Source organism: Carassius carassius, chromosome 1 (assembly GCF_963082965.1).
Source record: "Carassius carassius chromosome 1, fCarCar2.1, whole genome shotgun sequence".
NCBI classification, from domain to species: domain Eukaryota; kingdom Metazoa; phylum Chordata; class Actinopteri; order Cypriniformes; family Cyprinidae; genus Carassius; species Carassius carassius.
In genome coordinates this window covers 35,524,155-35,544,434 of record NC_081755.1, presented here as the reverse complement: position 1 = coordinate 35,544,434, position 20,280 = coordinate 35,524,155, and the positions used below count along the sequence as shown (strand labels likewise).

Sequence of the window (20,280 nt, the reverse complement as noted above, 5' to 3'; positions counted from 1 at the left end):
TGTCTCCTAGCTTCTCGTCAATGCCTCCTCCAATTCTTTTCTCTACTCCATTATTTACATTTCTCTTAATGTCATCACCTTATACCCATCCCTTCTTCCATTTATATTTGCTGTTATCTCATACCCTTTCCTTTTCCTCTCCCAGCTAATTTTTTTCTTCATCCTCCATCTAGTCTTCAGCATCATTCCTTCTTCCTCCCCCTCGTCTCCCCCCTCCCCTTCTCCATCTCCTCTTCCAGTCTGTTTCCTAATGATGAGGTTGCTGTGATTGGTATGCGTGAAGAGCACGAGGATGGTTCAGTGCAGAACGTGTGGTGAACATGTGTGCTGTGCTCTCCATCCCCTCCCACAGGCTGCACTGGGGTGGCCTTGAAGAGTGCTTGCTAACATTGAGCCCTTGATTCAACACTCATTGACAACAGCACTGCTTGACAGGGATCATGACGGAAAACACAGTGACAAGACCAAGCTTTAATTTAATCTTCACAGATGTTATTCAACCTTTCTAGGCTCAAACGTAAAACAGAATGCAAAACTGGCAACCAAAATGTTGCATAATGCATCACAAATGCTGACTGACTGTGAGGATGAAGACTGATGAAAGACTATTGCTTGATCAGTGAGTTCACAGAAACAAAGAGTTTAGAATCAGCCTGCAGATATTCTGGGCGTGGTGTGAATTTTTTATTTATGCTGATCTCACCAGTTTGTAGTTATGTAAACTGAACACAACTGCTCTAAAGTAAATGAACATTTCGACTGAAAGGGTAAATTCTGTCACTGGTTACTCAACGTTCAAACCTGTATGACCAATAAAGAGACTTAAAAAAGAAAATTACCCAATGATTTACTCACTCTCAATACATATGACTTTCTTCTCTCAGACGAATACAATTATATAAAAAAATGTCTTTGCTCCTTCCAAGCTTTATAATGGCAGTGAATGGCTGTTGATATTTAACAGTTCAATAGAAGTCCAATAAAGTGCATCCATCCATCATAAAAAGTGCTCCACATGGCTCCAAGGGGTTAATAATTCCTTTTTTGTAGGAAAAATATACATATTTAAACTTTATAAACCATAATCTCTAGCTTCCGCTTCCACATGAGAGAGTGCCGTTCCAGCTGATTCACTGCCGCTGGGAAGAGCCAGGACATTTTTTTATATAACTCTGATATGCAGATGATATTATAAACAGTCTATGTAACCAGGGGCCTGTTTCATAAAACACGTTTACCAAATAAGCCAGGTTTATTTTAGTTAAATAAGTCAGACTAACAGAAATAAACCTGGTTTATTTGGAAACTTGTTTTATGAAACGGGCCACAGGTTTTAAGCTTTTTAATATTTGTATGTGTATCTATACTGTTTACACTAACATGCAAAAGTTTAGGGTCGGTAAGATTTTTAAGTTTTTAAGAAAGTCCCTTATGCTCACCAAGACTGAACTTATGGATCAAAAATACAGTAAAAACAGTAATATTATCACATATTATTGTAATTCAAAATAACAGTATTCTAATTCTTTAATATATTTAAAAAATATAATATATTTAAAAGATGAATTTTAAGCATCATTACTCCAGTCTTCAGTTTCACATGATCTTCAGGAATTCATTCCAAATATACAATATGATTTGCTGCTGAAGAAAAATGTAATATCAATATTGAAAACAATTGTGAAAATCTATTTCTTTCATTTCTTTCAAAATAGAAACATTTTGTAACCTTATAAATGCCACTTTTGGCTGGCTGAATAAAAGTATACATAAAACAAAAACACTAATGACCCCAAATGGTAGTGTACATGTTATATTTCTCTGAATCTTTTTCCTTCTCTGTCTGGGCTGAGCTAGAAGAGACATTTGGGCCAAGTGATTTATTTAGTCCACGTGTGTTCCTCTTGGTGTGTGCATGCACCATCACAGAGATGCATCACCTGCTTCCATGACTGCTGTGCTTCAGCTCTCCATCCTATTGCTATTGCTAGAAATGCCTCTATTTCTGTGGCAGTGTGGTGAATCACTCTAGCAGGTTGAGCAGAGGGCTGCAAGACTGAGCGTTTGTCAAGAACACTTCTTCTCTTCTTGGAGGAGAATATATTTAGAAGGGAGTGACGTCAAGGAGCCGTGTGTGAAGTGGGAATCAGTTTCGATGGCTTCTGTGTTACCATGGAATGTTTTCTCATAAACTCTCATAAACATGTCTGGCAGCCCTCCCACAGGAAAGAAAAATGACTAATGAGGTCTCCTTAATTACTTAATAATTGTTTCTTATAGCTGTGTGTAAGATCCAATGGAGATGGAGATGGAGCGGCAGTGGCTCAGTGGTTCATGTAGGTTGTCTACAAACCGGAAGGTTGGTGGTTCGATCCCCGGCTCCACTTGACCAAGTGTCGAGGTGTCCTTGAGCAAGACACCTAACCCCACCTGCTCCCGACGAGCTGGATGGCGCCTTGAATGGCTGACACCACAGTCGGTGTGTGAATGTGTGTGTGAATGGGTGAATGTGAGGCAAATTGTAAAGCGCTTTGGATGGCCATGTGGTCTGTTGAAAGCGCTATATAAATGCAGTCCATTTACCATTTACCATGAAAAAGACTTAGAAATCTCATTACATTCTTCCAAGACCATTTATTATCTGAGCTATGCTATTCCATTTCATTTGATTGATTTAACAATGGTCTATTTTTTGTTTAGGGAAAGTTTGAAACTATCAAGTCATGATATAGTAGCCTGTGAGCAATGCAGTATTTACTGTTAACAGATACAGCTACGCTTGACCAAGGCAAATCGTCTTGAGTAAGAGAGTCTTGTCACATGTCAGCAGTATGTCGGGATCAGTCTTTTTCACCTGGACAGCTGTCCATCACAAAGACTTGCTGACAGCGCCGACACGTCCTGACAGCAGCTGTACCAGTGCTTCATCTGTGGGAGGTGAAGCTGACCACTGATAATACGCACATCCTCTCATTTATTTATAGTAAGGTACCATACTGAACATGTGATCGTCCTCATCATCAAGGTGACTTTGTGGTTACGGTTCTCACAACTGTCCTTATTTTTCAGGTGAAGAAGTTTGCCAAGTACCTGGATCCCAACGCTCATGGCAGAATTAACTTCAAAGATTTCTGTCATGGAGTGTTTGCAATCAAAGGTAAGAGGACGGTTCTCCTACAACAGTATTTCATGCCCATAAATACCACTGATGAATCTGTTTGCATTAGATGAAAGGGATTCTAAGAACATAAGGGTAAAAAATCTCTGAAATATGACTGCAAACATACAGTAAAAAACATAGCTACATGACAAAAATATTGTCGTATTATGGTATTTATTTATTTATTTTTTATCAAAAATGTACTTTATTGAAAATTAAATGTATTGTGTATACCTTACCTCGGGTATCACAAACTGGGATTCGTGACAGAACTGCAGTTGGTGCATGAGATGATGATAAGCTAATAATTAATAAAATCATGAAAATCTAAAATTAAAATAATTTAAAAATACAAACAAACAAAATCTTTTGTTTAACTGCATGTCATTTGATCACTAACCAACATTAGAGAATCATGAATGTGCAAATATAAACCTAAAATCTTTGGTAGTACTTCAAATAAATATTTTATTTTTTGGCTGTGAATTAAAAAAAAAAAAAATAATAGAAATGGTTTAAAAAATGAATTTGCATATTTATTATTAGTTTAGTAGAAAAAACTAAAATACAAATTTGCTTATCAGGTGAATGTGTCTTATTTTAGCATGACAGAAATACTGATTATGAAATGTATTTTTATATATAAACCTTCCTTTAATGTTCTAAATGTTCATCTCTTCTGTTCTGTCACACACAGCTGTTAGGTTCAGCACAAAGTGAAGGGCTCTCCAGAGATTAAAGCTTAGTTGCTAGACAGCATGTTCTTTTAGACAGACAAGATGTCCCTGAATTAAAAAGAGCATGTTGTACATCATTCCAGACATTTGTGCAATTTTATCTCCAGACTATCACTTTATTTTACTAAACAATTAATCAGAAGAACCCAAAGCCTTCTGCATTGACTTGTGAGTCTGGTGAAAATCTAGAAATGCAATGGATAATGAATAGCCTTGGTGAGCAGAATCTGATTAGAGATCTCTTCTTCACCGCTGATCTCCCTGATTGAAAATAACCACATTTGAACAACAAATTACGAGCATCTCTGGGTGTGCCTTTAATGAACCATTTATCAGACTGAAACATTTTCCCGTTTAACGACAGCATAGTAATTCACTTGTTAGTGTGGGTAGTGCTTCCCGGTTAAAAGACGGGGGCATGTTATTCCTGATTATAGTGTCAAGCATCACTGTGAGGTTTTCTTAGGTAGACAAAGTTACTACGTAATCATGGTTCAGCAATCTAATTTCACATTATTTATAGCTGTTTTGTGACACTTATTGCCTTGTCTAGCTCGTCCCTATTTCACTGTCATTAAAAGTGCAGTAAACAGGGTTACATTTGTCAGCCAGGGACACTCACGTTGCTTGGCAAGCTAATGCAGCAGAGATCTGCCAGCGGGCACGGGGACCCGGGTAGGACGTCTGTGTGCCAGCGCTCTTTGGAAGTGGCTGAAGAGGGAGACACAGGCAGGCCAACTGGGCTCCAGGCCCAGAGACTTTGTCCCCCAGTGTCCTGTGTTTAATGAGCCCCAGTGGTCTTCCCACTCACTCTTTCCCTAATGAATCCCCCAATCCCTGATCCCCGGCATGCACAGCAATTCTACAAAGCCAAAGCATATGTTTGTACTTTTAAGGGTCCCAGAGGAGAAAGCGTTGTTGTGTGTGGTGCAGGATTGTTAGTATAGTTTGGTCATTGGTCTATATTTGCTCTTCTATAACAGGCATATTGTGCACGGCTTTATATATTTATGTATTGCCCACAGTATGTTCCCATTCAAGACATTCCCGGAGCCAAGGCGAGCTGTGGCCCACTTGAGATGTCACACAGAGCACTGAGCCTTCACTACATTTTGTGTTATGTGACTATAAATGGATTCGAGGCCAGAGCTGCCCTTTGCTGTGCCTCTCAGTTTGTTATTTATTCATGACATTTTACTTAGCTTGTTGTATTTCTGCAGATGGGTTTGTGTGTTTGAGACAATTTAGCCATATATTTAAGAGAACAGTTCTTCTTTTCAACATTATATCTAGTGCTAAAATTTAGTTTTATCAAAATTTGGTAAACCTTGACAGGGTTTTTTTTCTAAAGCTCATAAGTAGAGCAGAGATTCTGTAAATTTTACAGGGGGTTTAGATTAATAATTCATGCCTGGTTTGAGAAAACACATGATGTCATCAAAGAGAGGAATGAAATCTAAAGTGACAGAAGCTGATTTATACATACAGTACAATAGCCATATAGTGTCTAAGTGAGAAAGACGCATTTCTTGAATTAGTCAGTGTATTTCTGAGAAGCATTTTTTCTCTAATGAAAAATAGATAGATACATTAAAATCCTTCTAATCTAATGTAGGAGTGGTGATGCAAACTTAATCTATAGCCATCTTGTTTTAGGTCTATTAACTATTTTTAATAATAGACAGATCATTTTTTAAAATATACAGGCAACTCAAATCCATATTTCATGTCTACATATTTATTTATTTGCACCGTAGTCATGAAATTTGTGGTAAAACCTGGGCATCATCTCTTTCTTGTTTATGAGTCATGTCTTGACAGGACTAATATATATATTTTTTTTATGATTCAGGCTGTGAGGAGATCCTGAAATCAGCACTTGGGACCCCCAACATCAGTGCACAACCATACCAGACGGACAATGGCTACTACTATCAGGTGGGCAGATTTCTAAATGTGTCTGGCTAGTTGATGCTGTTGTCTTTACTTAACCACATGAAGTGTCTAATTATATTGTTGACCCCTCCCCAAAAAGCCCAAGACATTAAGTCCGCTCAGCTGAACAGACTGCTTGTTTACCATTGTGTACATGCACCTAATTGCATCCCATTTAATTAATGGCCATTGACAATAATAATGAGGATCTCTGAGCTACTAGAACTATCGTCTCTATTGCAGTTACACGCTCACATGCTGTTGCTGTACTATGTGGTCATGATAACTAAGCGTTTGCATGTTTTAAGCATTGCTGTTTAAATGAGATGATTTAGGCCTTTAAAGCAATCAGCAGCGAAAGAGAACTAACTCATTGTGCTATATGCACATGCTTTCTGAGAGAATGTTTTTGAGTGCTGTTAGAGAGGCATACACATGTGAAGACGTGCTCATAGAGTCAGGGAGTATTAAACAGTTATTTTTGCCGCTGTATAGGCCTTGAATGGTTACACACATTTGTCTATCTTTGCAAGTATCCTTGTAAACACAACAATTAAGGTCTTAAGTGAAAGCACACAGCAGAGGCACATGTGTAACAGCATGTTATGTATGTAGCATTTCTTATTTATTTGAGGAGTTCATTTAAAACATCAGATAAATTCGTTCTTAATAATTTTCAATTTTTTTTATTGTGCATTGCATTGAATTTCAATCAAACTTCAAACTTCAGCCTCAAATCAAATCTTATTTTGATTAGGTAAAAAAATAACTACATGATACAGCTAACTAACAAAATCAAACATGATAACATGATAAAAAATTATAATAAATTCTTAATGAGTCCTACTGTCGTTTTTTTTTGTCCTGTTGCTTGTAATTAATTTTTTACTCTTTTTTTTTTTTAATCACTGACTGTTTACTTGTCTTTGTTTTTTCTTATTTCTGTTTTTATTTTTATTTAGACTAGTCTTTTGTGATATTGACACTGAAAACAAGAATTGTGAAATTTCTATGGTATCAAAAAATTGTATATCATAAAGATGTTATTTAATGCAAAAATAACTTTATCATGAGATATATCATTACTGTGAAATAAGATTTTAGAACTCTAGAAGTTGTCGAGAGATGACTAAATACTTGAAAAGTTTGGTGTATGTGTTAGCACAGAGAAATGCTTTTCCAGCGGAAATAGCATCAATAATATAGAAGAAAATGTTTTTGTGTTTTACCGAATTTTGCCCTGTTTGTGAAAATAACTATCATGTAATTTAGCACTGAAGTGGTTATGGTTTGCTTGAACTGGGCTAATATATTTGTTTGTACATGTTTTGTTTCACTTTACTAGGGGACATGCACTCCTGCTTGTTCTTATTGTGTTCATTTGCACCATATGGAGGCAGTTAAAACCCAACAGCAAGCCAGAAACTATAAGCACTTCTGTTGGCAGTGTGTCTAGACGCATTAGGACACTTAATGGAAGAGGCATGTATTGTTCTCTGATATAACAAGAAACGACCTTCTTTTCGTCCATACAGATTCAGTGCCTGGCTTATGTGAACTTGATAGATGAGAGTAATAAGTGGAGGCAAAATGCATCCCCAACATGTCAGCTTTCACTCACATATACACAGCAATCAATACTGCCACTGTTTCACAGGCTAGTGCTTGAGTTACAGTTGAAGCCTTGTAAAACATAACCTGACACCAGACCTTTTAATGGCTGCTGTCAACATGCTGTATATATAAGACTCAATGGAGCTGTCAGTCAAACAGCCAGAGTAGAGGGCAATCCTGACATCCATAGACACTTACTGTACACCAAGACATTTAGATGTATTATTATGTGATTAATCACACACTGTTTTTATTAGAGCTTTTAAAGACCTTTTGATATCAAAATCTGATGCATGTATATTGGCTATGAGGTCACTGCTGTCTATGGAGGGTCAGAGAGCTCTCAGATTTCATTAAAAAAAATCTAAATTTGTGTTCTGAAGATTAACGAAGGTCTTATGGGTTTTGAATGACATGAGGCTGAGTGATTAATGACAGAATCCATCTTTACTAGCTGTAAGGTGTTTTTTGCTGGACTTTGATATAAAACGTTTCTTGCTCTTTTTAATGAACAGCATTTTTTATTTGGTAGCAACGCTTAGTTTTGAAAACGTTTTCATTTCCTCAATACAGTTAACATCATTTGGTAAGCACAAGGTTTTACCCTATAAAACAGGTAATTGCAACAGTGTTTCATCATCACTAGGTGGCAGTGTTTGGAAAGAAAACAGATTAGTTTAGTTGTTAATCTCAGAAATGGCATTATGCAGATGTATTAACATACTGATCTAATGTCACTTGTATTATGCACCATCGGTTGTAATCTAAAATAGCTCATTAATCATTAGAGTAATGAATGGACAATTTTAAGCATTTTATCAATCAGACAGTACATTTCTGAGTAAAGCTGGTTCTTGTGAATATTAAACACTGCAGCAGCAGCAGCAGTAGTGAACAAGCCTCCTCTACAGTATGATAAAGACACATTCATTAACATTAGGAATATAATAATGAGCTTCATAACCATATTGCCATTTATTTGAAGACACACTGCTCTCATATAAAAAAACCTGGAAGAGAAAAGAGTTATAGCTAAATGTGCTGCTAAAACAAGCCATGTTTGATCAGTTCACAGCATGAGCAGAATGTTGTAGTAAATTATTACATTTAGTGTCGTTTATACCTGATCATTTGCTTTCTGGAAAATCCAGCACTTTCCAGTAGTTACAGGAAATGTTATGTGTTTCACTCAAACCGCAAAAGGGTGGTGCAGGTATTAGGAATATTTCAAGGGTACCTCCTGCTGTACAGTTTTATTATAATTTTTTTTTTGGTTGTTTATTTAGTTTTAAAGTGTGGGACTGCTGTCCTGCGAGGATGTGCAAATGACATCTGCATTGCTCTTTCTGTGCTCTGCTGCAAGCTCTTCTATTAGCACTTCAAATGAACACTGGACTGAAGCGCTGCATTGATCTTCTGCAGAGCACCTTTCTTTCTCTCCCTCCCCTTCTTTCCCTCCCTCTCTTTTTCCAAAAACAAAAACTATTGACATGTTAATTTTCTCTTACTGTTAACAAGACACTATAAGAGAGAATATCTGTGAATGACCCTAATATTTCCATCACAGAACATAGCGTGTGTTTCATAGAAATATAGGCTATTGTAACTAAACTAAGATGCAATTAAGCTGCCATTTGCTGATATTGTGTCTGTAATATCTGTCTCTTCACTGGTCAGGTAGCACAGTCATTGCAAGGCTTTCTGATCACAGCAGTGTAGTGTGATTTCTTTCACAAAGAGTCACTGTCATACGAACACATCAATGTCTTAACAGTTGTGTAGATCATTGTGCACACACAGCATGTTTTAGAGATTATGGTTTCAGACAGCTGATCAGATTGACCAAGCATATTACCTCTCATGTACAGGACCTGCTTGAGAGCAGTTAATGGCTTACTTGGTCTGTTAATGCTACTTATGTGAATACGATATCCTCCACTGACACAAACATACTCATACTTTTCTCTGTGGTAACCAAGTACACTAACGTTTGATAAAAGTATTACTGGAAAAAGTGTTGTTTGTGGTGAAAATTACATCGCAAAATAAGTCACAGTCGTAATTTGTACGTTTATGTAATTTTCACACAATAGATATTGAAATTATAACACTTTACAATAAGTTTCCATTTGTTAACTATATTTAATGCATATAATCCATTAACTAACAATGACCAATACATTTGTTACAGTATTAATTATACCAAAGGTGCTATGTTTTAGTGAAAAGAAAGAAAAACACAATCTGAGACAAAAGTGCTTCTATAGTTGAGTTTCTATAGTATGTGCGTGTATGTGTATGTAGTGTTGGGTACAGATCACTCGTGATTGAGTTTGAACACAGAGATGTTTCTTCTGAGTGACTGCTGCTGAATGATCGTTGAGTCAGAGCACTAATGAGCCTGTCACATTGATTACACTGATGGATAACCACAGAGAGAGCATGTGTTGAGGTGGTCGTCCCTTGTGAGCTCATTTTACTAAAGATATCAATCATCTCTTTTGTTGTTGACATCTAAGGAATAGAGAGTAGGCTACATTTTCTTTTCTTTTCTTATTGTCTTGTAGTCTCAGCTTTCTGCCTGTAACATCAGTGTCTGTACACAATGTCTTGTCGTTTTATATTACTGTAAAGGAAGGTGAATACTTGGTTAGACCAAGTTGAATCTGAGGGGAAGAGACTTTACTGCTGGTGATTGGGAAAGTCAAGACTGAATGTCCTTGGCTGTCATTGAGAATGAGAGATTGAAGGGTTCAGTGGTATAGAGAGCAGAGAGCAGCATCTGTCTCTGTGGAGCATTCATCAGTTTTGTTCTATTGTCTGTATCTCAGGTCGCACCAACTCAGGAGATTTCGAATAATGGATTATCTCATAAAGTACCTGTATCTGCTCAGAGTAGAATGAATACAGATGATACTATGAAGCAGATTGGTGCTTAAGCAGGTGGAGATTGAAGCTGTTGGTATTTCAAGCACAGACGCATGTTGAAATGAGATGCACAGAGACAGTGTGTGATGAAGATGTTTCGGTGCGAGTAAAGCCCGTGGCTTTCATGCATCGCAGCGCTCGCTTCATCAGGAGCACTGCAACTCTGCTCGATGTGACATTGAATTTCACAGGCCAGTGCCTGTTACCTGTGAGCCTAAAGGATGGAAGAAGGATGAGGAGATTTATTGTGTAAGAACAGTAGCCATAATTGATTTTTAATGGGTTTTAAAAAATATGTTTGTCATTGTGATCTTGCATTTATCAGTGTATTAATTGGCAGGACTTAAAGGGATAGTTCATCCAAAAATCAAAATGACCCTCATGTTGTTCCAAAGCTACTTACTTTTTTCTGTGGAACACAAAAGAAGATATTTTGAAATATGTCTCTTTGTTTTTTATCCATACAGTGAAAGTCAACGTTCATTTTCCAGAGAGGAAAGTTATGGAACAACGCGATGAAACTAGTTTGATATTAAAATATAAAAGTGTTGGCAAATAAAAAAAGAGATGTAGTCTGTCAGTACTGCCTGTGCAGACAGATGTTGCATGTCATGTGTGTGCCAAATGAAAGGAAATCTAAAAGTTATTGACCTTGTCATTTGATCCAGGGTCAGATTATAAAGGCAACCCATTTTTGGGGGATGCTGTGCAGTACTACTACCCGCTGAGTCACTCACTGCCATCAAGCTTTCAACACACCATAGGGCCGTGTTTATCATGTTGTCTCCTCTCCTCTCTCTGTCTGGGCTGGTGTGAGCAGCCCTGTTCTGAGTGTATGCACTGTCACAACTGTGTAAATAAAAAATGGCATCACACCACAAGAAGCCGACTGTCACACCCAGTGTGAGCTTGAGGTTGCCTGACATTGCTACCATTAGATAAAATGTCAGTGTGTTGCTTAGAACCCAGAGCACAGCAGGAATTGGTCTGTTTTCATAGTAATATAGCCTACTTGAGTATTACTTTTGTGCACTTTGTCACTTTGCAGCAGATTTAAAATGTAGTCATTGTTTTGAGCACTTCTGTTTTGTATTCACAGTGGTGTACTATTGCCAGATAAAGACATGGCCAGCCTCACAATTTAATATAAAACAAATGAGCACCAAGGGCATTGAGCTACATTGTTTGTGTATGTCTTTAGCTGTCTGAAGAGACTTGTTTGCCTTGATTTATCCAGTGGCTCAAAAACTAGGTTTTCTTCAGGACCAGGATTTTAAAGACCTAATACACTACCACATTTGTTCTAAACTGTAAACAAAAATGTCCTTACAATGTTATTTTTGTAATTTTCAGAAACTATTATAATATTTATTAATATTTGGAATTAGCGTTTATTTTTATTTTTATATTTTCAGTTTTCTTTAAAAAAAATTTTATTTGTAATATTTTAATGTAACTTTAATTTGGTTTTATTTTGGTTTCAGTAATTTTAGTAATTAAACCTATTTTAATTGTTTGTAAAGGCAAAATTACATTTTTTTCAAAATAATTTTTAATAGTTTTATTTTTTAGTTACAATTAAAACACACTGGTTCTTATAGTTAAACACTGAATTGTATTAAAGTGCTCATCAGATGCTCATTTTCCACAAGTTGATATCATTCTTTTAGGGTCTTCATGAAAAGTCTATAACATACTTTGGTTAAATTTCTCAATGGTAGTGTAAAACAACCTTTTTTTACCTTGTCAAAAACAGCTCTGTTCTCAGCAAGCTGTTTCAGTGCATGTCCCTTTAAATGATAATGATCTGCTGACCCCTCCCCTGTCTTCCATGGGGTGACAAGCTGTTCTCATGAGACTGTAAACTCTAGCCGCGGAACTTGCTAACTATAGCACATTATTAGGGAAGGTGATTTGCAAAGATTCATTAAAAAACCTTATACTCACTTGAAGGTGAAGCTGGATCATGAATGATTTGCGTGAACAGAGACACATTTAGGTTGTACTCAGACTAGGCGTTTTGAACCGCGCCAGAGTTCAGAACTTCTGATACGTGCAGTGCGATTGCGTGAAATTTTCTAAGTGGCAAAAGCGATAGATCTGCAATATATGAGAGGGCTGTGTGTCACCGCATCTCATAGGCTCAAAATAATAATAAACCACAAAGTTAACAAAACGATGCACTCCATTGTGCTGAGCGAGAGCACTTCTCTACTACCTTCTCACGCTATCGGAAACTTCACATTTCACACTTATGAAGTTATTTTATTTAACAAGCTCGTTGCATTCAAGGGATTTGTTGTTGGAAAGAATAAAATGTACTATTCCATTGGTTGATAACCCTAAACATTCACCGCACTAGATAATCAGCTTGATACGATTCTGGAATTTCGGTCAAATAGCCTACTTGCTTATTTCACTCTTTTGTTTATACAATATGCTTCAAATGCCTACATATACTGCAAATAGGCACCACTTTAACCACAAGACGAGGTGATGTAGTTGTTGTTTTAAAAAAAATTGCGAAACAACCATGCCTAGTGTGAGTACACCTTTATGTACAGTAGATCGGGGGGCACGTTTAGGATTGCCTCCCAACAAAAAGTTGCCAAGTTGTTTATCTGGTTTAGCAGGGTGCAGATGTCCCCAAAACCCCTTTAAAACCATTTTGACTAGGCTGGGTGCAAGTTAAGACCAGCAAACCAGCTTAGTCCAATTAAAAACTAAAATTCCAAACCATTCTGCATTGCAAATTAACTCATATCTAGTGTAGTCTGGGTTGTTTTCTTCTTATACGTTGTGTAGTTTCAATGCACGATTACATGGTTAGTTACATTTAACTTTGTTTTGCTGTCTGTGAGCCTATCAGAACAGACCTGTGACCCATTTATACACTGCAATCCACCAGTTCAGACCTCTGCTTTTAGATTATAGAGGAATACAGTCATTTGTATGCACACTGTGCCCAAACTGCCAAGCCTGGGCTCACTGTGTTCCCTCCTGCTCTTCTGCCTGCTTCTTACTCTTGCTGTCTCTCACTTCATCTATTCATTTTCTAATCCACTCTGTTACACTATAGCTGCAAGAACATTTTAAGCTTCGATTGAGCATCTTAAGCTTTAGGGCTGTTGACATTTTTATTTTTTTTGTTTTTGTTCAACTCATTGATAATTTGATGTTATCCAGTATGTGTGTGTTGTCTGATTCCCTCTGGCATTTGGCTCATCGCAAGCATTACTATTGCTATAAAACTGAACAAATCCTTAGTGCTAAGCATACAAATTCTATGAAGTAAGCAACCACTTATAGCAATTCAACCCTAGCATCCAGAACATCCTAGCACCTCAAAATCTCAATTCAAACCAATTTAGCAACCAGATAGAACATGTTGGCAAATACAGAATGTGCTGGAAACCCCCCAGAACAATCTGAGACATTTAAAAATCACTCGGTACACCATAGCAGCCACACAGTCTGACTCTGGCCAATACTGTACCTACAACATACTAGCATCCAGACAACAGGTGTCTAAAATCACTCCGTACACCCAAGAAACCACATAGCAGATGTATAAAAACCCTCAGAACATCTTAATAGGGGTGTGCGTTATTTATCGTCTACAGTAACATCGTAATTGTTGTTTTAATGATGTGTAAGCTGACATTATTATGACACTGACTTCGCAAAAAACAAGCAAAATGTCTCTTGAGAGTCCAAAAGCCTATTAGAATGCAGTTAGAATGCCCCTACAATTCAAGATTGCTAAATGTTGTATTGATTTTATACAACAGTTTAAAAACAAGAAATTTATATTGAATGAGTTACATTTTTTTTTCTGTTTCGCCAATAAAATAATTTAAACTAAGTTAGAGCAGACCACTTGTGTGTCTCACAGCAATACTGCAGTGTTTCGTTCCTGAATGAATAATTTAGAAGTTAATGGCCAAACAGATATTTATGAAAGTTTACATTGTTGCTGCAGATGAAATATAATACAGATTAAATTAAATAAATATATTTTTTATCAGGTTAAATGCTGATTATTAGTAACTCAAACCGCTTTATCTAAACCTCTCTACTTAACTGTCAGTCGCACACATCCACCATGTGTTTGTAGTTTTGAACTGAATCCTTTGCCAAAGCACAATGGATTGTGGGCAATATTAGCCATTAGATCAACACTTCAAAAAGCTACCTGAAATAATAGACCATACAGAAACTTTTGGCATACTCTTTTCGACATACTATGCTTTGGGACACATTTTAATCTCACATACTATTTAGGATGGATAGTATGAAAATTGGGGAGTCACTTGCTTCATTTCTAAATAAATCACCCATTTTCAACAAATCGATTGAATTAAATGATTAAATGAATCACTCATTAAGACACCTACTGGCGGTTATAGTGTCATGTTTATTTGTCCATAACAGGCCTGTACCAGCACAAAAACACACTCTGCAATATATTGTTTAATTATCATTAATTAATGACGTATGCAGCTGAAAAATGCGACCTTTGGAGGATGCAGCTATGGTGGTTTTATTTGAGAACCACCCTGGATACCCATAGTCAAGCACCACTCACATTTTCTTCTAAAACTCTGACTGCTTGTAAAAATTGTCTAACATTATTTTTCATGTTCAAATAGCATCTGTGAAAAAAAAATATGCATTTGTTTATTTTCCTTTGAGACACGACAACAGGAAGCAGGTGGAGAGCAACCACACCTTACTGAAATAACAGCTGTCTTTTATTACACAGTATTTTTAAAACCTGCAATCTGAGTAAAACATGTCTGAAACAGAATGGCTTTGGCTGTATAAACAGCATCAGGAGCCGAGTAGCAGTTGGTGAGAGAGCTGTGTGAACATCTATTCATCTGCAGCCAGCTCCCTCCTGATCTAACAGCATCCTCTCTCGCATTTCCACCCTCCCTCTCTCCGTCGCTCTCTTTCTTCCATCTTCTCAACTAAAGCTCAGACTGTATCTGTTTGCCTGCATCACAGAGATAATGTGTCATGTATTTTAAGATGGTTTGAAGAGGTGTCCATAGCTCTGACAGAGAGAGAAGAGCATGTGTCTGGACTGAAACTAACCCCCGCTGCTGCTGCTGCTGCTGCTGCACTGAGCTCATGGGAATTATGGGAAAAGTGGGGCATCACTGATACACAGTGGAAAGGAGGAAACAGATGAGGATTGCTCTTTCTTTAGTTCTCTCCCTCTCTCTCACACACCTGCATAAACATGACTCTCAGACTACACGTATATGCAGAGCACAGCATATGTTAGGCTTCACACTTGCAGCTGTGGAAGTGTGAATGTACATGTCTAAATGTTCACCAGTGATTCGATTTTTATTTCATCCGTCTTTGCCTCGAGCGAGAGCTCATTGCTGTGGATTTATGAGGAGTGTTAATTAAGGAAGCTCTTAAGATATTCAATAAATCAGTCATAAGACCACTCTAGTTATTAAATTGAACTCTAGTTCATTTTTTTTATTCAATTATTTGCAGACTTCTTGTTAATGTTAAATAATGCTACAGTATGCTTAAAGGGACGGTTCACCCAAAAATGTAATCATGCACTCACTCTCATGTTGCTTTAAACCTGCATGACTTTACTTCTTCTAGATATTTTGATAAATGTTTCAGTGTTTGATAAACGAATGATCACCAAACTGTTTGGTTGCCAGCATTCTTCAAAATGTTTTATGTACCATGGAAGAAAGAAAGTCATACAGGTTTGGAATGACATTGAGAGGAATAAATGATGTCAGAATTAGCAATTTCATTGTTGAAATAACCCTAACACAATTTTTTTTACTGTTAAACCCACTTAAAAGTGATCAGGATAAATATTTTATGTATTTGCACATTTTGAAGTCTGTCTGAAGGGCTTTGGAGAAGAAAATCCAACATAACACCATAACAACATAACAACATAACGAAAAACACGGCTCTACTTAAATTTTAGGAAAACTCCAAAAACTTACCTATAAATACAATTTAGAGCATTTATAGCAAAAAAGAACATTAGTGACAAATGCCAACAATAAATTATTGATTAATAAAAACATATTTTCAGCTGGTTCCTTACAGAATACTGTGCTTACACCTCAAAACACATTTAACATGATTTGTAAACGAATATATTTTGGTGTTGACATGACATATCCAGCTCCATATGTATAGCTTTTCTGATATAATAAACTTGCTCAGTAGCTCTCCTGGTATAGCACTGCACTAAGGAGTCCCATGTTATGATGAAAGAGCTTACAAAGTGAGCTGAAATGGCATAGTTGCTACAACAATTATGTTTTAACATTATCTGTTTAGGGTAGGGTTCAGTGTAGGTGGCGCAAAATTTTCAAAAGCAATAGAGCTTTAACCCTTTACAGCCACTTGCCATATATTTAATTTCTGAACTGCCGTCATGTAACAACCAGCATAATAAAATGTTGCCAGATTCACAGATATCTGTTTCAGAGAACATTTGTTATTTGTTATTTCTGTTTGCAGCAAATTAATACATTATTATAGTATTTTGTTGAGCCAATAAACATTTTGGCATCTGTGTGAGGGATTATCAAAGACATATGCTTGGCTTATGGTTTAAATAGGGCATAATACTAGAATGTTGTTTTCATTTTGATTATAAAAAAAACTGCCTGTTTTATTTTTTTCAGGCCATGATTGACCGCCTATTGATACTTTGATTTCTCTGTATCTTATTTACCTATTTGCATTATTTGTCATGGTATTTAAACGAGGAGAAGGCCAATTATACATAATTGTGTGTATTATCCAGCACAGCTGAGGTTAGGCTTAAGATAGCTGTGTGTGTTGCGAGGGAGCACACTCACGGCTGTGGGGCGGCTTAGCTGAATAGTTTCCTAGCAACAACCTAGAGAACGAGGCAGAGAGAGGGAGGGAATGTGACAGGCCGGAGTAAGGGAGGTGATTTGCTGGGAGGAGTGGCCAAAAGCCCAACAACTGTTGCCAGATCGCAGGCGTCTCTGTCCGTGTGTGGCCGGCCGCATGATCGGTTGCTGTAGGTTGGAGCGAGTGTGTGTGCATGTGTGAGGAGGACTGAGCCGGTTTGGAGCAGCGGTGGATGTAGGCGGGGATACCTGAAGCCACTGAAATCTGACAGGACTGGACTCTGATATTTCACCTGTTGGACTGTGGTGAGGGTGGGGATCCTGGAGCGAGACGGGGACAGCAAGTCTTGGGCATCCTTAGCCGTTGAGGGCTTAACCGGCACGGGTGAAGAGGATGGAGGAGATGGATCTTCATTATTGAGTGGCGGGGTAAGAGGATGAGATGAGAAAACTCGCATGTGTGAACGTTATCTGCAGCCAAAGCAAAGTCCATTGTTCCTGCTCTTCCTCTCATCCTCTTTCCTCTGTAATAATCATTCAGCGCAAATGTTCATCTTCTCCCAACATTGATGCTGAGAATCTCTTGTAGATCTCCTTGACTCCCAGTGGCACTTTAGAGAGATGGAACTCAATGAAATATATATATATATTTTTATATTGTAAGTTTATATTGTAAGGCTCTGATTGTGGAGGAATTCACACCCAGCCTGTGTGTTTCCCAAACGCTACACCTGCCCTTGAATGCCAAGTTGAATGAATGAATGAGAGCCAGGCTGGATTGTGTGGTGATCTGTTTGAGGGGAGAGGGGTCATGCTATTGAAATGCTAATCAGACCGTGTGTGTTTGGACTGTGTGTTGATGGGTTTTTTGGCAGTGCGTGTGTGTTCATGTCTGCTTTCGTCTACCCAACAACCGTTGGTGACCCCATTGTTTCTGTTTTCCTCTTACTTTATTTCTTAAATGCCAGACTGGTGAAAATATCTGTTCTTGGAGAAAATCCCAAGCTTTGCACCTCAAATGAGACTAATGGTGTAGAAAAACTAGCAGCCTGGTTGATTTCTGTTGTAAACTTAAACAGTTAATTCTGTGTCTCTTGGGAACAGGGCTAATGGTGTGTGCTGGGAGTTGTTGTGGGGTTGGGGGTTGTGGAAGGGGAGGAACTGTGGAGTTTTGAATATGGCTGATAGTTAGAAGGGACTGTGTGAACATGAAAGGGGAGTTTGAGTGGACTGGGGTGGTTTGGGAAGACTCTTCGATGTGTTAATGACTACCTGCTGGCAGTACCGCATCTATATTGTGTTTGTATGAATGTGTGTGTTTCTTAATGTTGCAGTAATGTTATTCCACTGGCAGGGGACAATTTAGAAAGGTCAAGAAACAATAGGGTTAGACGTCTATTAAAATTCCTTCCCCGGTTTCTCTCGTGGTTTGTTTTGCCAAAATGTTAATGGCTTCTTAAGTTTTACTGCTGAGAGCTTGTCAGCTATATGCTGATAAATGTTCTTTGTAGACAAAGTTTAGTCAATACAAAGCCCTGTTCCCTCACTGCGGAGGACAGTTAGTCATGAGTCTGCTCTAAACACAGCATATGTGTGGTTGAAATAACATTGTTTTTATCTCTCAAAGTTGTCATACATATTTAAAATAATAAAATGTCTTAAATTAAGCATAATTGTATCATATAATGCATTAGTGTATTGGATGTCAGCACAAGCTCTGTCTAGGTTTTTATAACTCTCATTATTATTCTGAAATATTGGTACAGTCTAAATTAACTATTTGAAAATATTTTAAAATGTCATTTATGCCTCTGATGACAAAGCTAGATGTTCAGCAGCTTCCAGTCTTTAGTGTCACATGATCCTTCAGAAATCATTCTAATGTGCTGATCTGATGATTAAGAAGCTTTTCTTATTATTATCATTAATGTGGAAAACTGTTGTTCTACTTAATATTTTTTGTGGAAACCGTGGCACTTTTTTTTTGCAGTATCATTAAATGAATAGAATGTTAAAAAGAACTTAATTTATTTAAAATACTATTTATTACGAAATTCTTTTGTAAAATTCTAAATGTCTCTTTTGATCAGTTTAATGTGTCCTTGCTCAATAAGAAGTAAAATAAAGCTATAGTGAGCATTTTTTCTGGAGTTTTATCATTTTTATTCTAACTTTTGCTTGGTTTAATGTCATCCACTCTTAAACAGTATAAGCTGATGCGGTATAAATAGGTACTGTACATAAGTCAATCCAGTTCTCTTGTCTACTGCATTTAAGATTAGTCATTTATCAGCTGGTCTGACAGCTTTAGATATCCATCTGTTATGAAATGCTGTATCAGGCCTGATTATTGCATGGGCAGCAGAGAATCTGTGCAGGACCAAGGGCACTATCTGTACTACCATTTCATAGAAGTCATAATGCAAAGCCCAGCAAAAGATATAATTCAGTGTTATAGTTGGGACAAGAGGTTAATAGCAGTTTGGAAACTCAATAATGTGGTGCATCCAGACTGTTGCTCTGCCAAGGGAGAGGAGTGGATGAACATTTGGTGACCGACCTTTTGAAGTCAGTGGTACACTTCTATGATTGTGCCTGGATGTTAGAGCAAATAAATTGAGAACCAAATTTCCACTTGTCTCAACATGTCTTGCTTTCAAAGGGATGCCTACACATGCTCTTAAATAATAATACGGTAATTTGCTAAGCCAAATGCCCCTGCAGTATTGATTGTGTTATTGCGGCTCTGGATGACCTTTCTCTGTGTTTGCTGGGTTACCGTTTTCAAGGTCAATAAAGAGTTCAAAGGTGTTTCGCTTTGATACCGTCCAGGGAAGGGCGGCCGACAGTTTTAGAGCCCTGAGAGCTGGATTATGACTCATGGCTCCTGCTAAATCCACTCTGCCCTTTGTCTGCTGATTGTGTAGGCAGTGAGATGGCCAGCTATCCAGCTGCATTTCCACTGAGATCTCAATCAAAACCAGCCAAACGGAGTTGATACAAAAATGAGCACCCAGCTTGA

General features: G+C 37.5%; 1 protein-coding gene across 3 annotated transcripts in view; it reads left to right on the top strand.

The window, feature by feature from the left end:
• The window catches only part of rab11fip4a (RAB11 family interacting protein 4 (class II) a), a 38,593-nt gene that overhangs the window by 3,868 nt on the left and 14,445 nt on the right, over window positions 1-20,280 (top strand). For 2 of the 3 annotated variants that reach the window (XM_059557143.1, XM_059557144.1), the window contains exons 2-3: window positions 3,070-3,157; window positions 5,750-5,835. In XM_059557143.1, the coding sequence (XP_059413126.1) occupies window positions 3,070-3,157; window positions 5,750-5,835 (174 nt within the window). Of the gene's footprint in view, window positions 1-3,069; window positions 3,158-5,749; window positions 5,836-17,384; window positions 17,688-20,280 lie in introns of those variants that run through there. The other variant, XM_059557145.1, reaches the window with a different exon arrangement.